The sequence below is a fragment of the Odontesthes bonariensis genome, chromosome 2 (assembly GCF_027942865.1).
Source record: "Odontesthes bonariensis isolate fOdoBon6 chromosome 2, fOdoBon6.hap1, whole genome shotgun sequence".
Lineage (NCBI taxonomy): Eukaryota > Metazoa > Chordata > Actinopteri > Atheriniformes > Atherinopsidae > Odontesthes > Odontesthes bonariensis.
Window position 1 is genome coordinate 14,228,480 of NC_134507.1, and position 27,029 is coordinate 14,255,508.

At 42.2% G+C, this 27,029-nt stretch overlaps 2 protein-coding genes across 2 annotated transcripts; both read left to right on the forward strand.

The window, feature by feature from the left end:
- Positions 1 to 1,308: 1,308 nt before the first annotated feature.
- drgx (dorsal root ganglia homeobox) lies at positions 1,309 to 6,977 on the forward strand. Its single transcript, XM_075484245.1, has 6 exons — positions 1,309 to 1,389; positions 2,213 to 2,313; positions 2,850 to 2,951; positions 4,555 to 4,727; positions 4,998 to 5,110; positions 5,197 to 6,977. Exons 1-6 carry the CDS (start codon positions 1,332 to 1,334, stop codon positions 5,574 to 5,576), a joined length of 927 nt encoding a protein of 308 aa, XP_075340360.1. The 5' UTR covers positions 1,309 to 1,331; the 3' UTR covers positions 5,577 to 6,977.
- A 2,262-nt stretch (positions 6,978 to 9,239) lies between these two features.
- Positions 9,240 to 25,617, forward strand: c2h10orf71 (chromosome 2 C10orf71 homolog). The gene is made up of 2 exons (XM_075478212.1): positions 9,240 to 9,756; positions 11,832 to 25,617. Exon 2 carries the CDS (start codon positions 12,029 to 12,031, stop codon positions 24,749 to 24,751), a length of 12,723 nt encoding a protein of 4,240 aa, XP_075334327.1. The 5' UTR covers positions 9,240 to 9,756; positions 11,832 to 12,028; the 3' UTR covers positions 24,752 to 25,617.
- The last annotated feature ends 1,412 nt before the right edge of the window (positions 25,618 to 27,029 follow it).

The window sequence follows — 27,029 nt, forward strand, 5'->3', positions numbered from 1 at the left end:
CTTCGCCGAGGTCATAATAACAACTTTATTTTCAGTGGTGCATAAATTAATTACGCGCATTTAATAACTAAAATATCATTATATTCCCCCTTTAATAACATAAACGCTGCACGCCAGGGAAACCCTTAATAGCGCGGGGCCCTGTAACTGGCCATTATCCGCCTGTAATGATATTACAGAACCAATTACGCGCCATTAGAAGGGATTTTCTGCACTTTATGTGGTTTAGTCCAATCCCGCACTCCTCTTCTAAATTTCAGCTGCTTCTCGAAGCCTCATTTCGCCTCCACCTCAGAGACGCATGGCGTCTGCGCTCTGCCGTCCCAGATGCGCTTTAAAACTAATTGAAAGGGTCCCGCAGCAGATCATTTATCTGAGGAAGCGAAATAAATCGCAGGACCCCTTGCTGTGAACAAAATCAAAAATTTGGCCTTGTGAGTGTTCTACATGCGCAACCCCTTGTAAAGTGGACCCCCTAACACACCCTGACGAGCAATTAACCCGCCCGACAGTCAATCTAAAACCCAAAAGCAGTCATCCTCCTTTTTTTAATATATGAAAGAACCAAATAAAAAGTGCAGCGAGTATGTGTGCATGTTTATGGTTAGGGAATATGCTTGACTCTGGAATAACAATCACTTGTGATGAATTTTTTTGGCACCTGAGCAGAGCTGCCGTTTGCCACCCTGGGCATGTCTAGTCTCTCTTCCTTTCTTTATTTCTGTCTTTCTCTGACACACACACGCGCGCGCGCGCGCACACACACACACACACACACACACACACACACACACACACACACACACACACACACACACACACGCCAGGGGTTGTGGGTGAGAAAGACAAAGCCGTGATAATCCGATTAGGACCAATTAGGCGTGAGACTCTGCGACACTGGCTGAAAGCCTTAACACTCTGCAGACAGTTATAAAGACATCTGGACACTCCCAAAGAGAATCGGAGACAGATGAGAGAGTAGTGTGTGTGTGAGAGGGAGTGTATGTGAGTGTGCGTGCGCGCGCGCAGAAGAAATAGAGGGGTTGGGGGGAGCGAGAGAGATCTGGACACTCCCAAACAGAGATTCAGAGGAAGTACAGCAGCCGCTTCTCTCCAGAGCGCGAACTCACTCTCATCAGCATCTCCACTGCAGGTATGCTCTTTAACACCAGCTTTGAATCCGAATCTTCCCAAGTCCCTCTCGGTTCCACCTCGATCTCAGGACCATTGAATGTATTTGTATTCCCCCTACCCACTCCAGATCGGAGTGACGCTGTAGAAACTTTTGTTTGTGTTTTGCAGGTTCAGTTTCGGCACGGAGACGCGCCGGGATGTTCTACTTTCACTGTCCGCCTCAGCTGGAGGGAGAGTGCTGTCGCTCCAACACACGTGAGTCTCCTGTCTTGTATGTCAACATCCTAATTTCCATTGAAGTTGATGTGGTTTCATATTACTACAGCCGTCTCTTTTTAATCTCTAAAGTTTTTTTTTCGTAGCGCAAACGTGTCTGTGTGTTTTCATGGAGACCTAAAAACAGGCCAAACTAAACTTTAGTTGTTAAGCTTTTTAAGCACCTTTATTTGTTATTTGTCAAACGATGTAGTTCTATAAAAAAAAATGCTAAATTTATGTTGTGAAAAACTCAAGAGTTTAATCGTTTAATCGGCAGTCAAAAAACCGAGCTACATTAAATGGGCTTTTCTTCATGTCCTAGAAATGGAACCGTAAGCCGGTTGTTTGTAACACTGAAACATTTATATAATTCTAAAGAAACCGCACACTTGTATTTCCAAAAATAATTAAATAAATAAATGGAAGCAAAGGGTTAAGTGGGGTCCCCTCCTCCTCCTCTCTGCTGTGTCAGTCTGCTGGCTGTGTTGGTGAGAAGCGCTGGTGGTTTGGCCCCGGGGCAGAGTGGGCGTTTTGTCCCGGGCACAGATGTTGGGTGTCATGGCTCTTGGCCCGTCATGGTTCCCTTTAGACTCCCAACATCAATGTTTCATGTAACTATTGGAAACACAAAATATGTCCGCTTCGTCCAATAGGCTATCTATATTCTCTTTGCAGGATTTCCTTTCAAACTCATCAATTATTTTTCTTCTTCTTCTGACATTTACTGAATCAGTTCAGATACACAAACGCATCTCAGACCCCCACATACACCTTTTGATAAAACGCCTGAACTGACGTTATGAACTTTGCTTTCCTTCAGTGAATTCCACCGGGTTTGGCAACCACGCCCCGGCTGATTTTGACGATGGCTTTCTCCGCAGGAAGCAGCGCAGAAACAGGACGACATTTACTTTGCAACAGGTAATTATTTGCCAGGTCGAAAGTAACCGGTCGGAAAAAAAAAAAAGAATCAGAACATTTAAAGTGGGGGGTGGGAGGAAAAACACACCACCATAAACGTAGGTAAACAGTCAATTTTGATGAAGTTGTTAGAAAAAAGAGGAAGAAGGAGAGGAAGAGGAATAATTTGTCGGCAGAGATGTGCCTGTAACCCCAAAAGTGATATCATTGCAGGCCACAGGGAGATACAGCAGGAAACATTTACCTATAGGCCTACGTTTATGGTCATGTTCAAGACTAGGCAGGACATTTTTAAGTTGCTCAAAATTGCTTTGCAGGCCTGTCCATGTCAGATTATTTTACCTTTGAGTATAATGCTCAACGATGGGCCTGAAAGAAAGAAAGAAAGAAAGAAAGAAAGAAAGAAAGAAAGAAAGAAAGAAAGAAAGAAAGAAAGAAAGAAAGAAAGAAAGAAACTAATGTAGCCAAAAAAAAAAAATCTTTTTTTTTTATTTTTCCTGTAGTAGGGCTTTAAGTGTGTTTTTGTGTGCGTGCAGTTGGAGGCTTTGGAGGCTGTCTTCGCCCAGACACACTACCCTGACGTGTTCACCCGCGAGGAGCTGGCCATGAAAATCAACCTGACCGAGGCCAGAGTGCAGGTAGGCTGCGTGCTGCGACGCTCAGTCCTGGGCACGTTTGACCATGCAAGAGGCGAGGGTAAATTAAGCCACTCCGTCATTCCGGCGATACACTTTAATAACATCAACATAATGGTGAATATTAGATTAGCTTGATTAATCGGTCATTCATAATTAACCAGCGATAATGTTCTTCACTAATTTGTCCGCGTCTCAGAGGCAGCGATACATCATCCATAGCGCTCATAGAAAAAAAAACTGCTGCGTGTTTTATGAAGAAAAAAGAATTTAAAGAAGGAGGCAAAAGTCATAACCCTCCCAACTCTCTCTGACTCTGCGCCACACACACACACACACACACTCCAAAACACAAATGCAAGAACATGTTTTAAATTTGACAATTTATATTCTGCTCCTGCCCTGCACATATGCGCGGTTATAAACTTGGCCAGATGTAATTAAGTTATGTGTCCTGTATGTAATTTCCTGCATTCCAGATTTGCTTTTGGGTTTTGTTGTGCGCGCAGATCTAATTGTGGGAAATATAATAGTTTGCCTTTTGTTCCCCAGGGTCATCTTACTATCGCTTAAACCCAATGGTGGGGTTGATAATGGAATCCGGCGCTGTAAATTAGGGATTGTAAACAAATTATTCCCCTCCTAATCCGATTACCACATTCCTATTATTAAATCTGAACATGAATCCACCGCAGTATGCAGGGATATTAAACTTACATTATTATTAGAAAATAAATTTCCTTTCTGTTGTAGTGTTGTTGCCCCCCTTTTTGTAAAGTGTCAATGGGCCTCCCCTGCATTAAGAGCACGCGGCAAATTGAGATTAATGGAGCAATTATAGCCCATTCAGAGATGGGTGTATGTGTGTGTGTGTGGGGGGGGGCGCGACTTCTAGCTGGAAGGTGCAGGGGTGAGATAAGTCCATTCGCTGTATTGTTGTCCTGCCACCAAAATGTTGTCCTTTCTTTATGCCAAATGAATGCATGTGTTTTGTTTGGCTGTTGACATCATTTATACCCCGGTACAATAGGAGGGATGCAGAGCACATGCGCACAGACTATAACCTCCATTCACACATCATGATTAATGCCTGCTAGAACCAAGTCCTAATCGAATCTGATGTTGTCAAACAATCACTAAATAGGGAAATAAACGACTTCATCATTGCTGCCTCTCTCTCAGGCAGCACAACTGTCAGTGGGAAGTCATTAAAATATGATAATGAAAAATTGCTCAATTAAATGTCGTTATAGGCAGTGACCTTCATTCGATTAAGATACTAGAACTTGACTATATGTTCTCAGCTGTGTGGACTGTAAAGTTTTGGGGTTAAGTAAGGGACTGACGGGAATGAGAGAGCAAGAAAATTCAAGAACCTCTTGATCTGTTTTTAGCTTTTCTGGACCGGTTAACAAGACAGACATCCTGAAATGAATACACAAGTTTACATTGGTTTGTCTGTGATATGTCCAATTTACTTTCCGAGACAAAAAAAAATAAATGTCCTGGACATAAATTCAAATTCAGTAACTTTATTTTGTAAAAACTGTGTGTGTGTTTGTGGCGTTCCAGTTTAAATTCATGCCTCGATTCTCTTGATTTGCAGGTTTGGTTTCAGAATCGCAGGGCAAAGTGGAGGAAGACGGAACGAGGGAGCTCAGACCCCGACGGAGGGAAGGAGCAGATGAGTGAGGGCTCTCCTCCATCTCGTAGCATCAATTCTCAGTCCCCCGTGGACCAGAGCAGGAAACAAAAAGAACCGCTTGAGATGCAGCAAAGGTGAGAGAAGACAGAAATGATAGGCGACTGTTGTAAAACAGTGTCAGATGCCTGGGTTTTGATGATGAACAGCATCTTTAAAAGCCATATACTGTAAGACATTTGATGTAGTTTACGCTGCATCCTTAATGAACTCTTCCTGTTAATTTAATTTCTACTCTAAATCATTTAGAAATGTAGGTATTTCTGGATATGTTGGTGTATAGTGTCGGATTAATAATTTTTTTTACTAGATAATTACAGAAGATACAGTATGTCTGTTCTCTCAAGTCTCAACAGGACAGTGGGTCCAGGGGGTCCGTTCTTTCCATCCTGTATACCAGGCACCCTCCTCAACTCTGCCACCTACGCGCAGGCCCTCTCACAAGTCGCCACACTGAAAGGTAAATATTATCCTCATTCAATGTATGCTGATACAGAGCAGATTTTCAACACTTTCATTACCAATCCAACTTTTGTTATTTTGCAGGCAATGGTTTGTGCTCCTGCTGTGTTTCTGACCCCATGGGGTTGTCCTTCCTGCCACCCTATGGTTGTCAGGGCAACCGCACAGCTAGCGTGGCCGCCTTGCGCATGAAGGCCCGTGAGCACTCGGAGGCTGTGCTGCAGTCTGCCAACCTTCTCGGTGCAGCTGCCGGACCCGGTTCCAGTGTGGGAGTTCTCTCCGGAGTCGGTGTGAGCACAGCTGGGGTGGTGAGGCCCGCGTTGGGTCCAGCCATAGAAGTGCCCGGCGCTGGCGTAAGACGGGGAGACAGTTCCAGTCCCAACGTGGGCACAAAAGCCACGATCCTGTGCGCCAGCCCCGACAAACATCCTCACTGCTCCAAGGACCCACTGGAGAAAAAGTGAGACGCGGGACACAAACGTGGATGTACCGATAATCTGTGTGATCGTGCCTGTTATGCCCTCTCTATTCGACTTTTACGACAACTGAGCACAACCTCTGGCTGAATCCAGAAACATACCGGGACAGACTTTTAAGAGATCTCATTGTATGGATGCAAACATTCAAATATTTACTTGACTGTAAATTATCATTGTGAGAAAATGCTGAATAACCGGGGTCTTGTTATCCCCATAAAAGCACAACTGTGGTTTTGGATCCTTATCTGTCTACATGCACTACTGGACTCTATTAGATGGACTAACATAGATGCAACATGTGTGCAACAAAGGCCTATTTGATAATGTGAATTTAAATTATCTTGATACCTCTTGTTTTCATCAAGAGGACAGTTGCTTACATTGTGATTGTTGATGCATGAAAACTGTGAGTGTTGAACTGGTGGCAGGACAGAGAATATTGCAACAGTTGACGGTCAGTGATGGGCCTCGAATCGTCTCATTATTTTTGATTTGAAAGTGAACGTGCACTTTAACATTAATCAGCCTTTTTTCGGGGTAAACGTGTGCAGTTTGTTCTTGTGCATACCTGAGGCTGACTGGAGCATACTCACAAAGGAGCAGCAGTTGTCCCCTCCACTCTGTTAGCACATCTGTAGCGCCAGCAGACAAGGAGCTCACCAGTCCTGTTGTGACATGTTTTTTAAAACAATTAAAGATGTAGTTGCTCATGTTCCTCTCCTGTTGCCTCTCGCTCCAGCCATCTGTTCTGATACATTATTTATCAGATTCTCTTAAAGGCAGGAGTGGAGAGCAATTGTGACTCTTATTATTTATTTACTTTTAGGAACGCTCTCTCTTCCTCTCCTCCTGTCTCTGAACATTTTTTTTTCTTTTTTTAAATAAACCCCATTAAATGTGACATTTATACTATTTATTAATGTTGTATTTACATTTTTAAAAACATAATTTCTCATCACCTCAGGGCTTTTCACTCTGTAGATCATCACAGGCAATACAAATGTTGATTTATTATTTCTGAAAATCTCTCAACACTAAAAGGACTTGAATAAAGGATCAGCTGATCAGATTGAGAATCCTTAACCACAGAGCACACGATCGGTTGTTCCGCTGATTCAATTTGCGTCCTTGAGGATTTTCGGGAAATTACTTTTGATAGTCAATAACACAATTAAGTAAACTACACACACATTATCATGAATAATTGATGAGAAATTATGTATTACCATGAAGTACTGGTTCAATAATTGATGAGGCGACACCCTGGTGACACAGAAGAGGGAGATAATGTCAGAAGTCGTGCCAGGTTGTACACAGAGCACTCAGTTTCTCTTTTTTTATGCTATTGTGTGAGCATGTTGTAAATATCTTACAACTATACCAATAAAGTGATGCCTTTACGGACCGGTCTGAGTGGATTTTTATTGGCCGCATTTTCCAACAAAAAAAGAGAAAAAACATTTAAGCACTCATGTTTTAGTTTAGCCCTCAGGTTGACAAAACTAACGTTAACCTTGTGTATTTGGTGTTATAAAGCTGTATTGGCTTATCATATAGCAGTTACTGTGCTGGATCTAATCATACCCTGAATGAGTTTAATAAAAACATTTTGTCCAAATATAATGATTTTGTTTTAAGTGAAAGAGAAAGCAAAGATATTAAGCCCACTGACATGGCGATGATAACACAATATCCCTATACAAATCAGCTCTTCTCCCAACATGTAGTAGTATGGACTGACGGAATCCAGCCACCTCACACAAAAGATGGGAAAAACAAATTCAGTCTCTCCAAAATTGAATACAGTAGCAGTGGAATTTAATCATTCACCAAAACAAAGGATGCTGAAGTTATAATGACTCCGATCATCATTAAGTTCTGCATGGGGCCCATAATTCACTGCTTTAATATTTCATAAACAAGTCAAGTTGGTGTTGACATTCAGCTGTGCATGTGGCATCATTGATAATTTTCTGTCACCTAAAAAAATTCCTGAGGCGGTTTTGCAGAGCATTGTTATATCAAATTAGCTGGAGAGCGGCCAGAAAAGCAGACAAACATGGTGAATGTGGGGGACAGCAGTCGAACTCTGTTCTTACATTGCAGTTAATGGGCTTCTTTTGTTGGAGTAATGAAATATTTTTCTGCAGGGATGTGGGGAAATATGTCCTGTGCTCATGCAGCCATCTATAAACACACAAAGACAATGTATGCACACAGAAACTGACAGAGGACTCAAGAAAGACTTGCCCCTACATGCAGATCTCTTGGTTGGTATTAGGTGCAAAACCGGAATTTGACTATTTTTAAATGCAGCTTCCAAAGTTAGTCATAAAGTGCATCCAGGTCTGCTCCACTGAAGAGCCCAAACACCCCTCTAAAGTATCATCTCTGCTTTTAATTCCTGAAACAGAGCTGATCAATAACCCAATCAATTAGAATCAGTTAAACTCATCTCTGAATGGATATTATACAAACAAAGCAGATCTTAATGCAGCTAGTAATGGGCCTGTCTGCTGTCTGCCACATAACCGCAGCTATCCTTTTCCTTATTCAGCACAGAGAAAAGCATTATCAGCGTTTTTGATCGATGCATAGGTCCTCAGTGGCTTCCCAATAAAACTATGTTGAGGCAAAGTTGGAAACTTACATAGTGTAAAAGCTTGAGGTAAAGTCTGCATTTCTGTGAAAAACATTTACATCTGGAGGTATTTTCTTACTTTGTCCACTAGAGGGACTAAGCGAGCAGGAAGCCTTTGCAGTCGTCACACACACATGCTTTATTGCTGAGGCAATTTATTTACTTTCGGTGAAATAGAATAAGAAAAAAATTGATTAGAAAATGAATAAGAGTTTTTGCAGTGAAAGCCCAAAGTAGGTAGCCAAACAAAGATGATGTACCAAGTAGCAGCAAGTTCCAGATTCTGTATGAGTATTTCAGATCTGTGAAGCAAACTGTCTCATCTACAACAAATAAATCCAGAGATGACTGCTAGATAGAAAGGAGGAGAAATATTTGATGAAGAGGGAGCCCTTTCTTATGTTTAGTGAGTTGTATGTGTGCATGTGTGGTTGTGCGTGCATAAGTGGAAGAGTGCATCTCTATTAAGGCCCATGTGTGTGTGTCCATCATCCCAGGAAGCCAGCCCTGCACCAGCCAAGAATCCCAGGGACCTATCTGCTACAGCAATCTCCTATTATAGCAGCATGCTGTAGGAGGGGAGGGAAATGGGGGTCAAAGGGGGAGGTACAGTCCCTCCCCTTTCTTTTCCTCATGGCCTTTTCTGTTGGGTGAATGAGGCTGTAGTCAGGGAGAATAGACATTTGTGGATGTATAATTTACTAAAGCCATTGCAGAATTCATGTTGAAACTACTTTTTTTGAATATCTTTCACAGAAGAAAAGATCTGGAAACACATGACAAAGCTGCTCATATGTTCTATTTAGTCTTTTAGTTAACAGAACGCTTTATACAGTCTGTTGTGGTGTGGCTGGGGGAGACTAAGAGTCACTCGTTGACATTTCATGTAGTGCCTGTCAGTTGTGTTCAATGAAGAGGGTTGCACTCTAGTGTGAGGCAGTTGAACTATTTATGTCTCCCAAGCTACACTCCCTCCCCACCTCTACCCACTTACCTACCCAGCTCCCACAATAACAACACATCTTAGGAAAATGTGTTTTCTCTTAGTTTAGGTCGCACAACCTCTTGAGTGAGAACGACTAACTTCCCAGTTCACCGACAGTTAGCTCGCCTCGCTGATGGTCAAAGTAGCGGTCCAGATTTAAAAATAGTTGAGAGGCTGTTTGTTTCATTCATCTGACACTTGACACCCAAGGATCTCACAGAGCTGCATGCTAGCTCAAGCCCTCACTCTGTCCCCCCATGGTGGACACTCGCTCTGGGACAACTCCTCTATTTCTGTCAGGTCTCCTGCCCCGATTCTTGCAGCCCGCCACTGGTCAGTTGCTCAGAGACCTTGCAGTGGACCACACAGAGTTTTTTTTTTTTTTGGACTGATATCAACAGAAAGAGCCTGGAGCTGCCAGAGAAGGGTTGTGTGAGGTAACAGTGCAGGGTCAGATCAGCAAGGCCAGTTTTTGGGGAGAAGGGGCCTTTTGAGGAGTTCACAAACAGGCCCCAAATTATGGATTACAAAACTGGAAGGTAAGATTTGAACTTCCTGTGCATTCTATTTTCTTGTCCAAAAAGGGACAAGACACTGAAAAAAACCAAAAAAAACCCAGAAATGTTAAAACAACAGATAAAGTCAAACTACTGTACAGACATGAGTTTTCAGTGTTTTTTATTCGACTTGGGACCAATTTCTTGCAGAAAGAATAAAATAAAAGATGTGAAAATTCTCTGGTTTTGTCTACAAAAAGAAAAATACCTCGTTAATATGAAGGTACTGTATAGTGTGAAACTCTTATTTCAAATAACTGACAGTTGCCAACATTTATAAACAGTTAGTCCTACCCTTTCTGTTCTCACAAGTGACAGATATGTAGTTGGTCAGTCTTCCCTCGTACCAGAGTTGAAATTGACTCCTCGATGGTTTCAGGTTTTAGAGCTGAAGGCCCGTCACAGGACTAAAATAAACCTGTCACATGTGAGAATGAACAGAAATCATCCTAGCAGTTAAAGATGAGATTATCGTTGCATAAAAGGGACTAAAATGACTGAAGCTCATCATACCATGAAGGCTTTTTATGACATCATTATTATGTATGCAGATCCTTCATTAACCATTAATCAGTTTGTGTTGTTTGGTTAGAGACATTTGACTTAAAAGACGTAGTATTGTTTAGGATATTTTCATTATGCTACGCTTAACAAACTAGAGGAAAAGGCTTATATGGAGTGTGGGAAGCTATACTGAAAGACGCTATTGAATGACACTTCCTTTCATTTGGGTCTTATGCTGATTTAGCTGGTCAGTGTGACAGAGCAGCGAGTGGCTGTAGTGAAGATGTGCATAAGATGGATAGCCTCTAGGTCACAAGACAGTAATGAGCCACCGGAGGTTCTGAGTAAGGTGACGACTGCTTGGCAGCTGCAGAGTACTTGAGCAGACGTGTGATATCACAGAAATGTCTTTCAGACTACAAGCATTTTAATAAGAAACAGAAGTAGCCTGTCATAGATAGGCTATGTCCCTGGTTTTAGGAGAAACAAATAATGTAATAACTGGTATGGTGAGTAAGTTTCTAAGTTTAGCATTTGTTCGTTTAAGTCCAGATTAGAGCAGTTTGAACGTCCACCACAAACACTGCATAGCAGGCTGCTGGGTAAGAAAACAAGACATTACCATATAGCTGACAGATGCAAATATGTCAGCACACTTACCTGTAACCTTGTACAGTATGTTTTAGATTTTCCCACCAAGGCAAGGGTTTTATTTGTGGAAAACATCTTTAACAGCCAATATTTATGTATAAATCAAATGCAAATGGTTATGAAATACTTGTAACTGGAAACATTTAAAGTGACAGATTATAAACTTCACCAGCAGTAAACTTTCTAATCTTAACTCTGAAACCTAAAATTAGAAACATTTCTACTAAAGGATATTCCAGTCTGCATTCCACCTGCCTCCTTGCTTTATTGTAGTAAAACCAAATGCTAGTTGTCCATAAGTCATACTCGACTTATGTTTGTTATGATCTTGTGAATTTAAGTTCAGACTCAGTTCAAACAAAGTCTAATTCTTCTAACTTTTTATTACAACGTAGAAATTGAAAATGTGGCAATTTTTGTTAGTCTCAACTTCAGATAATTACTAAATCAACATCAGTATCTAGCCTTAAATCCAAAGTAAACCCGTGTGTGCTCAACTAAATTTGTACTGATGCATCTGAATTACCCAGAACAACTCGCGTGAGCCTGTCTCTACCGGGCCTAGCAACAGTGTGGTTTTATTCACAACATGTCCCTGAAGGTCACGGTGATTGAGTGGATGGATTTACAGAGCTTTTTTCAGAACCACATACAGTACATTGCTGCTTAATGCAATGGAGAAAAAAGTCCAGTGATCACGATTTAAGCACCACAATTATCGAGTAACATTTTTTAAAATGAACTCACCAGAGAAAACACGATGTATATTTTAAGCTTAAATCCAAGTTGAAATGCCCCATACTAATCAATGCAAAGTGCTATTACTGTTTCCTGTTTCATTAAAGGGTTATGTTACCATATATTACGCTCCAGACTGATTCTCCTTTTCTATTTCTTTTTAGGAAAATTGCAAACTCAAGGATTGTTTGTATAGAGGCCAACTAAAATGCACAATGCCTTAGGAGTCAACTGCAAACAGATGCGCCAAACTCCGGGGGCTGCAGCTCCACCAGCAGGCACAGTGTATAATTTTGAGGTCTATATTTGCATGAATGACTGAGCAACTGAAGACAGAGTCTTTTGTTAGCAAGTCTGCATCATGACCTCAGTTGAGAAGCGCCGCTCAAGCCGAAAGAGCGGTGGGCATCGGAAGCACAGTGATGGAGGCTTCAGCGACACCTCCAGCGGTGGGTCCTTCCTGGATGAAAATGATCGTGAGGTCAGCAGTCTGACAGACAGAGCCTTCAGGAGTCTCTGCATCGGAGATGAGGCTGTTTATAATGACTCTGACCTCAATGGGCCTTCACCCAGCGCCCAGAGAGACAGACAGTTGGCCTTTAGTCAGAGTGGCCAGGATATAGACATAGAGGGCAGAGAAAGGGAGGAACTAAAGAGAGCTGCACACGAGAACTTCAACCTCAGGATGCAGCAGTATGGACAGGACTGGATCCATGGGGGAATGTATGCATCTGAGAACCACAGAGGTCCACAGTGGGAGGTTTATGGGGAAAGGACGCAGGGGAGGGTTTCTGCCACATTCCAGCACTCCTATGTGGAAACATCTCAACAGGGAAAGTCTCTGGGGGAGGAAGAGCTTTCCTTCCTCAGTAACGGAGCCTCAAAGTTCAGCTCACAGCAATGCAGAAGCCGCTCCAGAGTTTCTTCTCTCATCAAAGCCTTCAACTCGGATGGACACAGGGACGGAGCAGGAATGGATGACAAACCCAGAGAGTGGATTGATGAGACAAGTTGGGATAAATCAGCGCTAATGAGTATCCAGAGGGAACTTTCAGAATTTTCCACATCATACCAGCAAAATTTTGACACCAGTCATTTCCCCCCGTTTTCATTCAGAGACACCAACTATTGTTCCTCTGAAGTAGCAGCAGTGACTCACATGTCTCATAATTCTGCATCTTCTTACATGAGATCATCACATACTCAACGCAGCATGTCTGCCCAGGTAAATTCTAACTCTAACTTCTTTATACACAGTGAGTTTAGTCCCTTCAAGGTATGGAGAGATCATAACAGATTTCCCTTCCGGCAAGGAGAAGTCTCTGGCTTTATGCACCGCTCTGAGTTTCCTAAATGGTATGAGACACCAATGTACAAAGAGCTTTCGCTTGAGAATCAACCGCAGAGTCATTATAGAAGTATCAGACATCCAAGGAATAACCTGGCACCTGTGGCTCTTCCAACTCCTCCTGGCTCCACATTAACATCCTCAGTGCTGCAGAAAGCTTCAGCTGTGGAGAAACGCTGTGAGTCAGAGTTAGTAGGTCATTACCCTCACAGGAAGAGGACCCAGAGTCTGGGAAATCACAAACTTCCATCCCAACGCCCATCAACTGCATCACCTACCATCGAGATCTCTCGACGTGTCAAAGACACCATCAGCTCCGTCAAAGCTCTCCAACAAAAAATCAAAATGATGACAGGGCAAAATATCACAACAGGGGAGATAGCAAATCAACAAGGAGTATCATTTAGGGATGATAATTTGATTCACTCTGGCAACAGTGCAGTAGCAGTTGAGCCAAATGTTGTTCACACTAACACAAGCACAACTCCGTTTAAAATCAGCCAGCTGCTCACACCTGTGGTCTACACACACCAGGAAGCAGACACATCTGCTTTCCAGCAATATGATGTGTCTCCTCAACCAGTGGAGCATCCTCCAGTGAGAGCTGAAAGCAGGGGAGCGACTCCTGATATCAGGATGGCCAGTTACAAATCCCGAGCCACAAGCTTGCTCTTCAATCTCAAAGACAACAGGAAGAGGGTAAAAAGCACCTACAGTCCCACCAAATTTAAAGGCTTGGATACAATGGAGAAAAACAACAAGCCCTTTTGGCAGGAGCCAAGAGAGACTGTGGTAGATATCCCTAATTTTCCAGATCCAGACATTCAGTTCATGGAGCAAGACACGTCAAGCAGGACAAATGCTGCTGTAAACCCTTATCACAGCCCTGGATTGTCACTTACAAATCAGAGCTCTCAGTCTACAAGAGCAAATACAGGCCAATATCCAGAAAACGTTTCAAGTGATTACCAGACAGCTCAGATGCAAGGTCAGATGGTTCCTCACCCTGGGTTCAGTGGTTTCATACCTGAAAATTACACTAGCAATCAGCTGGTTAATGGACAGAATCCCCATGAATATTTAGCATCATTTACTCCCTATAAGCAAGGCATGATTGAGAATGTTGGAACTTTGGGGGGATTTAAACAGCCTTGTATGACTATGGACTCAGCCAGGCTAAATGCTGACAACAATCAAAGCAGAGAGTATTTGATAAGCAAAGCAAATACCGAGCAAGCTTTTAATGAAACAGTGGGAAGAGTATTCACAAAGGTGGATAAATATGAGCAGCTCAAACATAACAAACATGATTACAATAATATGTCCTCACAGAATAATTGGAGACAAACAAACAGCGTAGACACAGAAAAACTCAGCCTGAAAGAAGCTATCTCTCCATCAAGACAAGAGACAGCTGCTTTAAAGGACAGGTCAAGACAGGAAGGTCTGCCAAGTAGAAATAAACAACCAGAGAAAGTAGAGTGCAGGGAGACTTTTGGTTTTGGAATACCCCCTCAAGAAAAAGCTGAACTGTTTGTTCTGAAACAGCTAGAACAAAAGAAAAACGATCATTTAACACAGAGTTATGATAGATATACTGATCGAGAATACAGAAACCAGCTGTATTCTACAACAGACAAACCAATCACCACAGAAAAAATAGGTCAGATAAAACAAAACAAGCCAGTTCTAAGGGAGCGCGAAAAAGAAAGTTTACAGCAAACAAAAGTTGAACCACACTTTGAAAAGGATCAGAAAAATTTGTCATCCAACCCTGAAAGTGCACCTTTCCCCACAATGACAAAACAAATGACAGCTAGACAGAACATTGAAGCCAGGGGTGAAGAGGTCATAGCAGAACATATAAAAGCACAACACGCCCAAGCAGAGCTGGCAAAAGCTCAGCAGAGGGCTCAAGTAGAGCAGCCAAAAGCAGAATCAGCTGGGTTAATTTTAGCAGAGCTAACTGGTACAGAGGAAGTCAAAACAGAAGTGTCCAAATCAGAACCAACAAAGCTGGTGAGTGTCAGACAAGCCAAAGAAGAAGTTAACATAGCGGAGAGGATGAAAAGAAAACAGATGGAACAGTCCAGAGAAAACCAACCACAGCAAGCCAGAGAGGAAGAGATAATGGCTGAACAAACCAGAGCTCAGAAGTTAACAGATGAGCCTACAAATATTACAGAGAAAGAAAATAAAAAGCAAATGGGAGAGGAGCAGGACAAGCAGGTCAAAGCAGAACAAGCTGAAACAGAGAAGCTAAATGATGAACATATAAAAACTGAACTGGCAAAGAATGAACAGGCTGGGCCAGCACGGATAAAACAAGTTAAAACTGAACAGCTGAGCACAGAACAAGTTAAAAGAGAGCAGGTGGAGGCAGAACAAATCAAGGCCGAAAAGGGTATTGCAGAACAGGCTACAGCGGCAAGTAAAAAAGCAGAAGAAACAGAGCAGACAGAAAAACCACAAACCAAAACGAAATACATGAAGACAAAAGATGTTATGAGGGAGGTTAAAACAGACACCAAAAAAGGTGAGGATGTCTTACAATGTAAGGGTGAGGAAGTGGGCCGAGTAAATGCAGATAAGCCCACAGCACAGATATGTGCTACTACTGACACAAAACTTGAAGAGAGAAGAGTTCTTCAGGCAAAGCTGGAGAGAACAAAAGTAGAGCGAACCAAAGCAGAGCTATCAAAATCAGAAAACCTGCTGGAGAGGTCAGCTAAACTCACAGCCAAACTAGCTGCAACACAACAGGTCAGAAGTGAGCCAGATAAAGTTGAGCAAGTTAAAACAGAGTTAGCTAAAGCTAAAGCAGAGTTAGCCAAAATCAAGGAGAAAATGAGAGGTGAACAAAAAGAGAAAGACAGAAACAAGCCTAACATTAAAGAGAGTGACACATCAAACAGCATCACTCCTTTGAGGATAAATATGGATAAAAACAAAGATTCCAAAAAGCAGGATCAGGCAGTGCATATGCAAACTGATAGAGGAGCTGATGATTATGACCGACTAAGGGAGAAATATGGTCTTCCTAATGCAATGCCAACAAACAGAAGTAAAGTGTCAACCACAGAAAGTGATGCCAGTGAAACTAAAGTTGAGACAGGAAATAACAAGAAAGCAAATGATGGACATAGTCCTACAAGCACATCTATGACACCTAACAAAGAAAATAAAGAAGAAGTTAGCAGCTTTAAAAACAGTGAGGTGACAGAAAGTAAGCATGCTTACGATCAGTCCTCCAAAGGATTCAAGTTATCCAGTGCTAATTCATTTCCAAAAAATGTTGGAGCAAATGAAGACAATTCTGCAGACAAACTGAAGGAAAGCTATGCTGAAAAGGTGGAAACATGTAACTCTGTGAAAGACACGGTTTCGCAGCAAAGAGATTCTGATTTGGCTAAATTGTGCCCAAGTGAAAGAAAATCTAAGTCAACTGGGCGCGCTGTAGGACTAGGTAAAGACCTGCATGTTAACCCTCTAAAGGGTTTGTCCCATAAAGAAAGAGCTCAGACAAAGCAGGAGATTCTGACTTCTAAGATAAAAGCTCATGCTGAAAAAGAGATTTCAGCAATTAAAGAAAAAGGTTTTGCTCTACGAGAAGGTTTTATAGGGAAAGGTCCTACCAAGCGGTTAGCAGGTAGTCAGAGTGCTAATATTTGGCAGAAACCACCATCACAGGAAGTGTCTAAAAAGCATGAAAGCACTGTCTCCAACAATATTTCAGCAAAGCATTCGATGGAGCCTTCAGGGGTACAGACAGAAGCAGCCACAATTGTTTCACCTCCAAGCACTGTTACCATACCAGTTAAGTCTGCAGCAACCGCCACTCAGTTGGCAGATCACTTAGAAAAATCCAGAGGAGCAAACCAGACAGCAACTGATATCATGAACAAAGCTGAGGGCAGGCCACAGATGGAACTTGGGATGAAGTCACCAGTGCAAAATAAAGAGCAGATACCTATGACCAATAAAGGAAAAGTGGAAAACTCTGGAAAACTGCAAGAGGAACCTCAAGACAATCAAGCACTTGACAGTGACATCAACAAAAGGATGGACGATCCAACACAAGCCACATGGGATATAGCTACAAGCTCCAGACCTTTTACCACAGAAAAGGTTGTAAGTGAAGAAGCAACTCCAGAGGACTCAGCAACACTAAATGTTGTGATTGGTCAGATAGAAACCCCTATTGCAGATGACAACTTGCAGATCATGGGAATAATGGTATCTGTTCGAGAAAGAGAGACATCTGTGAATATTCAAGAGAACAACAAGACTGAAAAAGAAATGAATGCAACTGAGAAAGAGTGCAGTAAATCAGAGTTGCTTGAGTGGCATCCCATCTCAGGCTCAGATGAAAACACACCCTCAAATGAGAAGGAGAATTCTACTGTAAACGCCAAACCCCCAAGGGAAACGCAACCAGGACAAGTGGCTGAAAAAGATGTGCCTCTCACAGTTACTATACCTGCTGAAGATAAAGCATTGGCTGAAACCAAAGCTGTCTATAACAAGGACACCATGACAGAACAAACAAAAGAAAAAACAAATAAAACAGCTAAAGGGAAATTGGCAAAAAGCATGGGACTGAAGAAGACAGATGGGGAGAAAAATCAACAACAAATGCAAATAATGCACTCCAATGAAACTCTTATTGCCAAAGTAGTCAACAATGGCATCAACAACAGCAATGAAGCTGAAACTGTAAAACAAAATCTGTCAGTGAAAGAAGATATAACAACTGTTGTAAATTATTCCAAAAGCAGCAACAGAGATAACCTGGGTGCAACCCAACCAGAGGAAAGAAGTCACGACTCCACCTTACCAAAAACTTTCAACAATGCCACTCTTTCCAGCAATTCAGCTGAGAAGAAAGACACAAATATTCAAGATGATGATGTGCATATTGACAGCATTGCCATCAAAGTTGTGCGAGCAGTGTCTGAGAAGGATGACCTGAGCATGGTGGGAAAACATCCCATCACAACTTCCCCCTCCAATGTGCAGCTTCTTCATGAACATAAGCAAGCTGCATCATTGTGTTGTGAAGATAAAGCAAACACTTTAAACAGTGAACATTGTTCCAAAGACTTGACTTTCGCAAGTAATGAGCAGAAGACGAAAGACAGTGCGGAAGACAAATTAGCCGTGCAATATGTGTTGTCCAGTGTGAAAAAGCTGTCTGACTCACTAAAAAACAGCAGTAAGCAGATCAGCACCAATACAACCAAGAGTGAAGCTGAAAATCAAAAGCCTGAATCAAATGTACAACCAGTGGAAGGAAACTACTTTCAAGTACAAGCGGTGACAGAAATAAGCAGGGAGACAGATAACAGTACAAGAACTGCCGGAGTTACATCAAAGGAAATGGAGCTTCTGGGGTTACTACCAGAAAAGACAGCTATGAACAATGAAATGTGCGAGGAAGGAAAAAGTGACGTTTTTGTGTTCAGTGTGGGTCAAGGTGATGGGAAGGAAGATGAATCAAATTCTGTAAGCATTCAAGATGAGAGGATTGAAAGTAAAAAATTGGAAACAGAAAATACCTTGACCTCTAAAAATTCTGAACTTTCCTTGAAGAAATGGAGCAACAACGGAACAAAGGAGGAAGGTCAAGCTAAACACATCAAGAAGCATTACACAGATGATCTGTCAACTGACAAACAGAGTTCACATTCAATAAATTCACATTCAGCAATGACAAATGCTGTTGCACAAAAATCTGAAGGTAAACCAAAACCAAAAGAAAGGGTGTCTTCAATACCTGAGATATCAGCCATTGCAGATTATGCTAGACTAAAAGTCATTGTTTCAGAGGACAAAGAGGTGAACACATTTCAGGAATTCCCACCCAACAAAAAGGAAGGATTCTTTCCACTGATACAGACTCGTCATAGCAGACGTCCTGTGTTCACTGCTGACCCACAAGACCTCTCTGTGAAAGATAAAAAATTGCCTAATAAGACAGAGATAGAGATGAGTACCAAAGTGAGTAAAGAGCCAAAGGCACTAGTTTTTCCAATTATGGAGAAGGAACATCAAAGAACAGGGATGTTTAAACTTGGAGACAAAGACAAACAAGAGAGGACACTTCTAAATACCAAAAGTGGAGGTAGATTAGATAATGCAGCAAAATATACCAATCACAAAGAGACAGACAAGTCACCAACACCCCAAACACAACAAATGGCTGGAGCTGGCACCCAAACACTAGATCAGTCCAGTGGTCAGCAAAATAATCATCCTTTACAAGCAACGACCTCATCCAATGTAACCGACATGTCCAAAGGATTGACATATTTAGAAAAAAATTCCCCACCAAATTCAACTTTGGATCAAATCCAAAACAGGAAAGAAAACACAACTCTTCCAAGCAACGATGAGAGGACTGGCATGCAACAAGATAAAGACACAGGGGCAAAGACTGAATATGGCAGGACATATCAACTAAATAAGGAAAGGCTCACAACTCAGCATGAAGAAATAAACAAAATGCAGCACTATACAAGAAAACAACTGGAGAAAGATCAATCATCTGGCAGTGAAAAGGAGAAAAGAGAAGAGCACATCAGAAGAAAACATATAATACAGGAGAGCAGAGCTTCTTTGGTTGAAGAAGAGAAGGGAGCCACTCAGAGAGAAGAAGAGAGAAGAGCAAAAGAGTGTGAAGCCACTGCTATTATGATCAAGGAAAGGCGAGAAAATCAAAAACAAACAGAGAAAAGAGCAGAGGAAGAAAGAAAAGCTCAACTGAAAGAGGAAGCCAGAGCTGCTCAAAAGTTTGAGGAGTTACAAGCAAAGCAATGGGAAGAAGAAATTAGAGTGACAGAAATTGAGGAGGGGAGAATGATTCAGGAGGACAAGGTGACAAAATTGAGTGAGGAGGAAGAACAGAAAACGAGGAATGAGGAAAGGATGTGGATGAAAAGTCAAGACGAGGGGAGAGTTGCTGTGATGGAGCAACAGATAAGTGCTCCACATGAAGAGGAAAAACAGAGGAGAGCAGCTGAAGAACAACAGAGGAGAGCTAAACAAGAAGAGCAACAGAGGAGAGCAGCTGAAGAACAACAGAGGAGAGCTAAACAAGAAGAGCAACAAAGAAGAGCAGCTGAGGAGCAACAAAGGAGAGCAGCTGAAGAACAACAGAGGAGAGCTAAAGAAGAAGAGCAACAAAGAAGAGCAGCTGAGGAGCAACAAAGGAGAGCAGCTGAAGAACAACAGAGGAGAGCTAAAGAAGAAGAGCAACAAAGAAGAGCAGCTGAAGAACAACAGAGGAGAGCTAAAGAAGAAGAGCAACAAAAAAGAGCAGCTGAGGAGCAACAGAAGAAAGCTGAACAAGAAAAACAACAGAGGAGAGCTGAACAAGAAGAAAAACAGAGGAGAGCAGCTGAAGAACAACAGAGGAGAGCAGCTGAGGAGCAACAGAGGAGAGCTGAACAAGAAGAAAAACAGAGGAGAGCAGCTGATGAACAACAGAGGAGAGCAGCTGAGGAGCAACAGAGGAGAGCTGAACAAGAAAAACAACAAAGAAGAGCAGCTGAGGAGCAACAGAGGAGAGCTGAACAAGAAAAACAAGAGAGGAGAGCAGCTGAGGAGCAACAGAGGAGAGCTGAACAAGAAAAACAAGAGAGGAGAGCAGCTGAGGAGCAACAGAGGAGAGATGAACAAGAAAAACAACAGAAGAGAGCAGCTGAGGAGCAACAGAGGAGAGCTGAACAAGAAAAACAACAAAGAAGAGCAGCTGAGGAGCAACAGAGGAGAGCTGAACAAGAAAAACAAGAGAGGAGAGCAGCTGAGGAGCAACAGAGGAGAGATGAACAAGAAAAACAACAGAGGAGAGCAGCTGAGGAGCAACAGAGGAGAGATGAACAAGAAAAACAACAGAGGAGAGCAGCTGAGGAGCAACAGAGGAGAGATGAACAAGAAAAACAACAAAGAAGAGCAGCTGAGGAGCAACAGAGGAGAGCTGAACAAGAAAAACAAGAGAGGAGAGCAGCTGAGGAGCAACAGAGGAGAGCTGAACAAGAAAAACAACAAAGGAGAGCAGCTGAGGAGCAACAGAGGAGAGATGAACAAGAAAAACAACAAAGAAGAGCAGCTGAGGAGCAACAGAGGAGAGATGAACAAGAAAAACAAGAGAGGAGAGCAGCTGAGGAGCAACAGAGGAAAGCTGAACAAGAAAAACAACAAAGGAGACTAGCTGAGGAGCAACAGAGGAGAGCTGAACAAGAAAAACAACAAAGGAGAGCAGCTGAGGAGCAACAGAGGAGAGCTGAACAAGAACAACAGAGGAGAGCTGAACAAGAAAAACAACAAAGGAGAGCAGCTGAGGAGCAACAGAGGAGAGCTGAACAAGAACAACAGATGAGAGCAGCTGAGGAGCAACAGAGGAGAGATGAACAAGAACAACAGATGAGAGCAGCTGAGGAGCAACAGAGGAGAGATGAACAAGAACAACAGAGGAGAGCAGCTGAGGAGCAACAGATGAAAGCTGAACAAGAAAAACAACAAAGGAGAGCAGCTGAGGAGCAACAGAGGAGAGCTGAACAAGAAAAACAACAAAGGAGAGCAGCTGAGGAGCAACAGAGGAAAGCTGAACAAGAAAAACAACAAAGGAGACTAGCTGAGGAGCAACAGAGGAGAGCTGAACAAGAAAAACAACAAAGGAGAGCAGCTGAGGAGCAACAGAGGAGAGCTGAACAAGAACAACAGAGGAGAGCTGAACAAGAAAAACAACAAAGGAGAGCAGCTGAGGAGCAACAGAGGAGAGCTGAACAAGAACAACAGAGGAGAGCTGAACAAGAAAAACAACAAAGGAGAGCAGCTGAGGAGCAACAGAGGAGAGCTGAACAAGAACAACAGATGAGAGCAGCTGAGGAGCAACAGAGGAGAGATGAACAAGAACAACAGATGAGAGCAGCTGAGGAGCAACAGAGGAGAGATGAACAAGAACAACAGAGGAGAGCAGCTGAGGAGCAACAGATGAAAGCTGAACAAGAAAAACAACAAAGGAGAGCAGCTGAGGAGCAACAGAGGAGAGCTGAACAAGAAAAACAACAAAGGAGAGCAGCTGAGGAGCAACAGAGGAGAGCTGAACAAGAAGAAAAACAGAGGAGAGCTGAACAAGAAAAACAACAAAGGAGAGCAGCTGAGGAGCAACAGAGGAGAGCTGAACAAGAAGAAAAACAGAGGAGAGCTGAACAAGAAAAACAACAAAGGAGAGCAGCTGAGGAGCAACAGAGGAGAGCTGAACAAGAACAACAGATGAAAGCTGAACAAGAAAAACAACAAAGGAGAGCAGCTGAGGAGCAACAGAGGAGAGCTGCAAAAGAGGACCAGCAAAATAGAGTTTCACAAGAAGAACAGCAAATGAGTGTGGTTAAGACTGAGGAGCAAAGGCAAGCTAATCAGATCAAAGAAAAGATACTTGCTAATATTGTGGAGGAAAAGAAAAGAACACAGAGAGATGAGGAGAATTTTGCTCAAATCTCAGAGGAGGAAAAGATCACACATATCCAGGAACAGCTGAAAGCTCAACAGCAGTCTAAAGAACCCAGAAAAACATATAGTCAATATATAAAAGAAGAATGGATGAGAGCACACAGAGACGAGAAGGAAGATGAAAAGAGAGCTGCCGAAAAAGAAAAAATCGTGAGAGAAATTGAAGAAAAGCAAGCCAGACATGAGAGTACAAGACTCACTGAGGATAAGAGAGTAACACAAGAATTGATGCTAACTAACAGAGAAAATGAGATCCAGTCTAAAACAAAAGAAGATGAAAAAAATAAATCAGCTCAAAGAGAAAAGACGAGAGCTAATCAAATGGAGATGCAAAAAAGAGCAGCACAGAAGATGGATACTCTCCAGTACTATGCGATCACCTCAACTGACACAGAGAGGAAACCCAAAGAAAGACAGCAATCCTCTCCTTTACCTTCACCACAAAGGAACATCCCAGTGGGACTTGAATCAACTGATGACTCGTCATACCAAATAAGGCCTTACAGACCACGTGCACCTGCATCTCCTGCCCCATCTCTGCCCCGTTCCAACACTTCCTCTCCGGCCCTAGGAGCAAAGCCCTTAATGTTCAGAGTAAAGGATAACACACTAAGAGGGTCTCCTTTCACCAAGTCGGTCAAACCACGCTTCCACAAAAACTACGGAGAGGATCTTTGGATGGCCTCACCCTCGGACAGGTTGTCATATAGAGGAGACAATGAGCAGGAGACAAAGAGACGAAGTGCTGGAACTCCTGTATACCCTGACGTGGGATCAAACCGATTTGCTGCTGTCAATGAATCCTCCACTTCCCTCTCAACATCCTCATTACAGGACCACTCAACTTATTTTTCTTACCACAGGCCCCGTTCTAGGAGAAGTATTGTTACGGATGAAGATGAGTCTCGCTCTGTCATCAGCAATATGTCAGAGGATGTGGAGAGCTTTGCCACCAGTGCAGCCGACCTGGCAGATGTACGAAGCCTGTATGACTATGACAGACCAGAGTCAGCCTGTAGCTTCAGCAGTGATGTGTCTCGTTCCATGGGCAAACCGCCAGCTGTTCCACCAAAGAGTGAGAAAGCCTTGCGCAGGGCACAGAGGTTAACCTCTCGAAGAATAAAGAAGGAACTGTCCAAAGCTGCAGCAGACAGTCCTGCTAGAGCTGAGGAAGAAGCCTCCAGTGTTCCTTCCTCCTCCTCCACTGAGGTATGCTCCTCCAACCGCCATGCTATGGCTTCCCCTCACTTTTCCCCACCTGTGTCCCTCGCTCGTGCTCCAACATTGGGATCTAGCTTGCTTTCTTCCCATACAGAGCAACAATCTTCTCATCGCTCTTTCCACGCTTCCCCTCATGCCACTGGTCCAATCTCCCTTCCCATTGCCGTACCTCACGCTTCCTCCACTGTTTCCCTTCCTGTTGTGTCTCCTCATGCTTCTGGCCTTGCTTCCCAACCTGCTGCTCCTAAGACAGTTGCTCATGTTCCCTCTTCTCCCCCTCTCCATCATGCCAAACACCCAACTCCAGTGACACAGTACCATGTAGAGTCAACCCACTATCCCCAGTCCTTCCCGCTGACCCAGCGCAAGGTTCTGCAAGACCTCGGTTCGGGGCAGTATTTTGTAGTGGATGTGCCTGTTCAAGTGAAAACAAAGACTTTCTTTGATCCGGAAACAGGAAAGTATGTTCAGCTGAATGTACGTGAGTCTGGTCAGAGCATCTCACGGCCTCAGTCGCAACAAACATGCACGCAGCCTCAGCTCCAACCCCAAATGCTAATCAAGTCACAAATACAGCCCTCCTCTCAGGCCTCCACAGTTGGCAAGTCTTTCATGCTTTATGAAGGCCACCCCAATTATTCCCAAAGCTACCAACCAGCCGCTATCAACTCTGTGCACCCCAACAGGTCATCGGTCACTGCGACTCTCCTGCAGGACCAACAGCTTCCGCGGGACAGCCACAGCGTCACAAACTCAGCTATTGAAGTAACACCAAACTCTGAGGGGAATTGCTATAGCCCAGAAAAGACACCATATCTGGACACGGTTAATGATATAAACAAAATGTTCAGCCCAGTACACAGCACACAAGAATCATATGAGTCATTCTCAGATTGCGACGCAAACAGCCAGCTTGCAAGAAGTTCAGTTCGTGAAAATGAGCCCCGTGACATCATAACCATGAGTGAGCTGGAGGACTTCATGGAGCTATCTGATTGGTGAGAACTAAGACTGGTTGAAAGTATTTAATAAGATAAAGACATCTAAAAGAGTACATTGTATGGATCATGTTATACAGTATTTCAAGTCTTTTTCTGATGAAAATATTCTTTTTTTTTGGGTTGCAGTTTTAAAAACTCCCTGTGACATGCTCTTAAATTGTTGCTCTTGTTTTTTAGAGATTCACTGTTCAGTTCTTTATTTATTGTTTTAAAAAGTCACCATTCCATATGACTTTTGAATGTGAGAAGCTAAAATATGTCTCCTGTGTCAACTGTATCATCAGCATCCTGTCACCTCTTATACTTAGACATACCTTGTTATACATCAAATAGCACCTCTCTCCAACTCAAAAGTGTTTAGTTGCTTGAAAAAATGTTTGTGCTATGCTGACTGTCCTGCTTAAGTTTTCCTCATTCTCTTGCTTGTCAAAGCCTTCTTACGGCTTTATATGATGCATGAAATTTTAAGCCTAAAGTATCAAAGATATTTAGATTACATAAAGCATAGTTTGTGTATTCAGCAAAGGAGTCAAAATGGGCAGACGATGACATGATTGTTGCTGTTTTAAAGGTTTAATTTCAGTTGGACGTATGTGAGAATGTTTCTTTATTGCTGTGAAACTGAGTAGTATGACATAGATTTAGACAATAAAACTTACTTCATTCTAATCAGTTATTTCTCATCACGGTGACTTTCTTTCAGATTAACACGTGAGGATGATGAATAAAGAAAAAAGAAATACGAATGCTACACGTGTAATTTCTTTTAGTTATTCATTTGTAAAATCAATAAATATCATAACCCTAATTCCCCCCAAATTCTGTGATGTTTTGTAAAATACAAATAGAAACAGGAAACATTTGCATTTCAATCATATGTGCCAATCAAGATTTTTATTTTTTTTGTTCAAGATACCGATTCAATTATTTTAAGATTGAGTGTCTGTTGTTGTATGATAGATAAAAATGCTTGGTCATATATTATAACAATTATACAAAGTGCCACATGAGTTTTAAAATATATTTTCAAACAAAACTTTATTAACAATATTACAGTGTATTCAAAATAAAGTTGTTGGGTTTTTTTTCTTCTAGACAGTCCTTATTAAACTTAGTTAGCTCTTCCAGTACATGGTAAGTATAACTGGGACATGGGAACATGTTCTGGGACATCTAGAACATGGAAATCCAAAATATAACCTTGAAATAAGCAAAAAATATCCAACTCTAACGTTTCTGTAATAATACAAAACACAGTGTTTTGTGCCATGATGACACTGGGGGTAGCACATCTGACATCACTAGTACATAACATGCTACTGGGTGTGTGTCTGTCTCACATGGGACCATTTCCTACTGCAATGGGACCATGCCTGTCTTGTGTCCTACATTACACGAGAAAAAAAAAAATTGTGTTGCTCAGACTGAAACTGGACTTTTAAAATGGATATAAACATGCTGCTTCCACCAAAAATCTGGCTTCTCAAAACTGGACAAACACCCAGATAATAAGGTTTGGATTTGAATCACTCCTCCACACATGCTCCAAAGTTAAGAATCACCATTCAAGTGACTTAAAGATAATGTCTGTGCAGGGAATTTGACTATACAGCTACATGCATGGTGATCTCCCACAAAGGTATAGGCAATGGCAGTGTCTTGAATGGGTTCTCATGCAGCCCAAAGTGTTGAAGTGTTGGACGTACTTAAGTAAATATCTTGTTTTTGCTCCTGTGCATATATACTGGGACGGTGGTACAATTAAATGGCTAAGTCACCAGCAGTAACCATTGCTCATCTTAGCTGTGCATGTAAGCGTGTTGATTGACTCAGCGATATTGGTGAGTTTTATTTTATTGATGCAAGAAAATTGTGTGTTGTGATATATTGATATGATGTGATATAATGATACAATCAATGACATATGAAAATAGCTACAGATTCAAAAATTGGCTTGGGTAATGTGCATATGTACTGATATGCTAATTAGCCATGTACTTATAACATTGAACAAGCTGTACCATCAAGAAATGTATTAATTTGGAACCATACATATCAATGCATGAGATCGGGTAAGAACATCCCCAAAATATTGATTTTTTCTTTTTTAATACCTTTATTATGGATGCATGGTGGTGTGGTGGTTAACACTGTCACATCACAGCAAGAGGGGTCCTGGGGCTTTTGTGCGTGGAGAGCTTTTTGGATGTTCTCGCTGTGCATGCTCAGGTTCTCTCAGGGTACTTCAGCTTCCTCCCAGCGTCCAAAAACATACATGT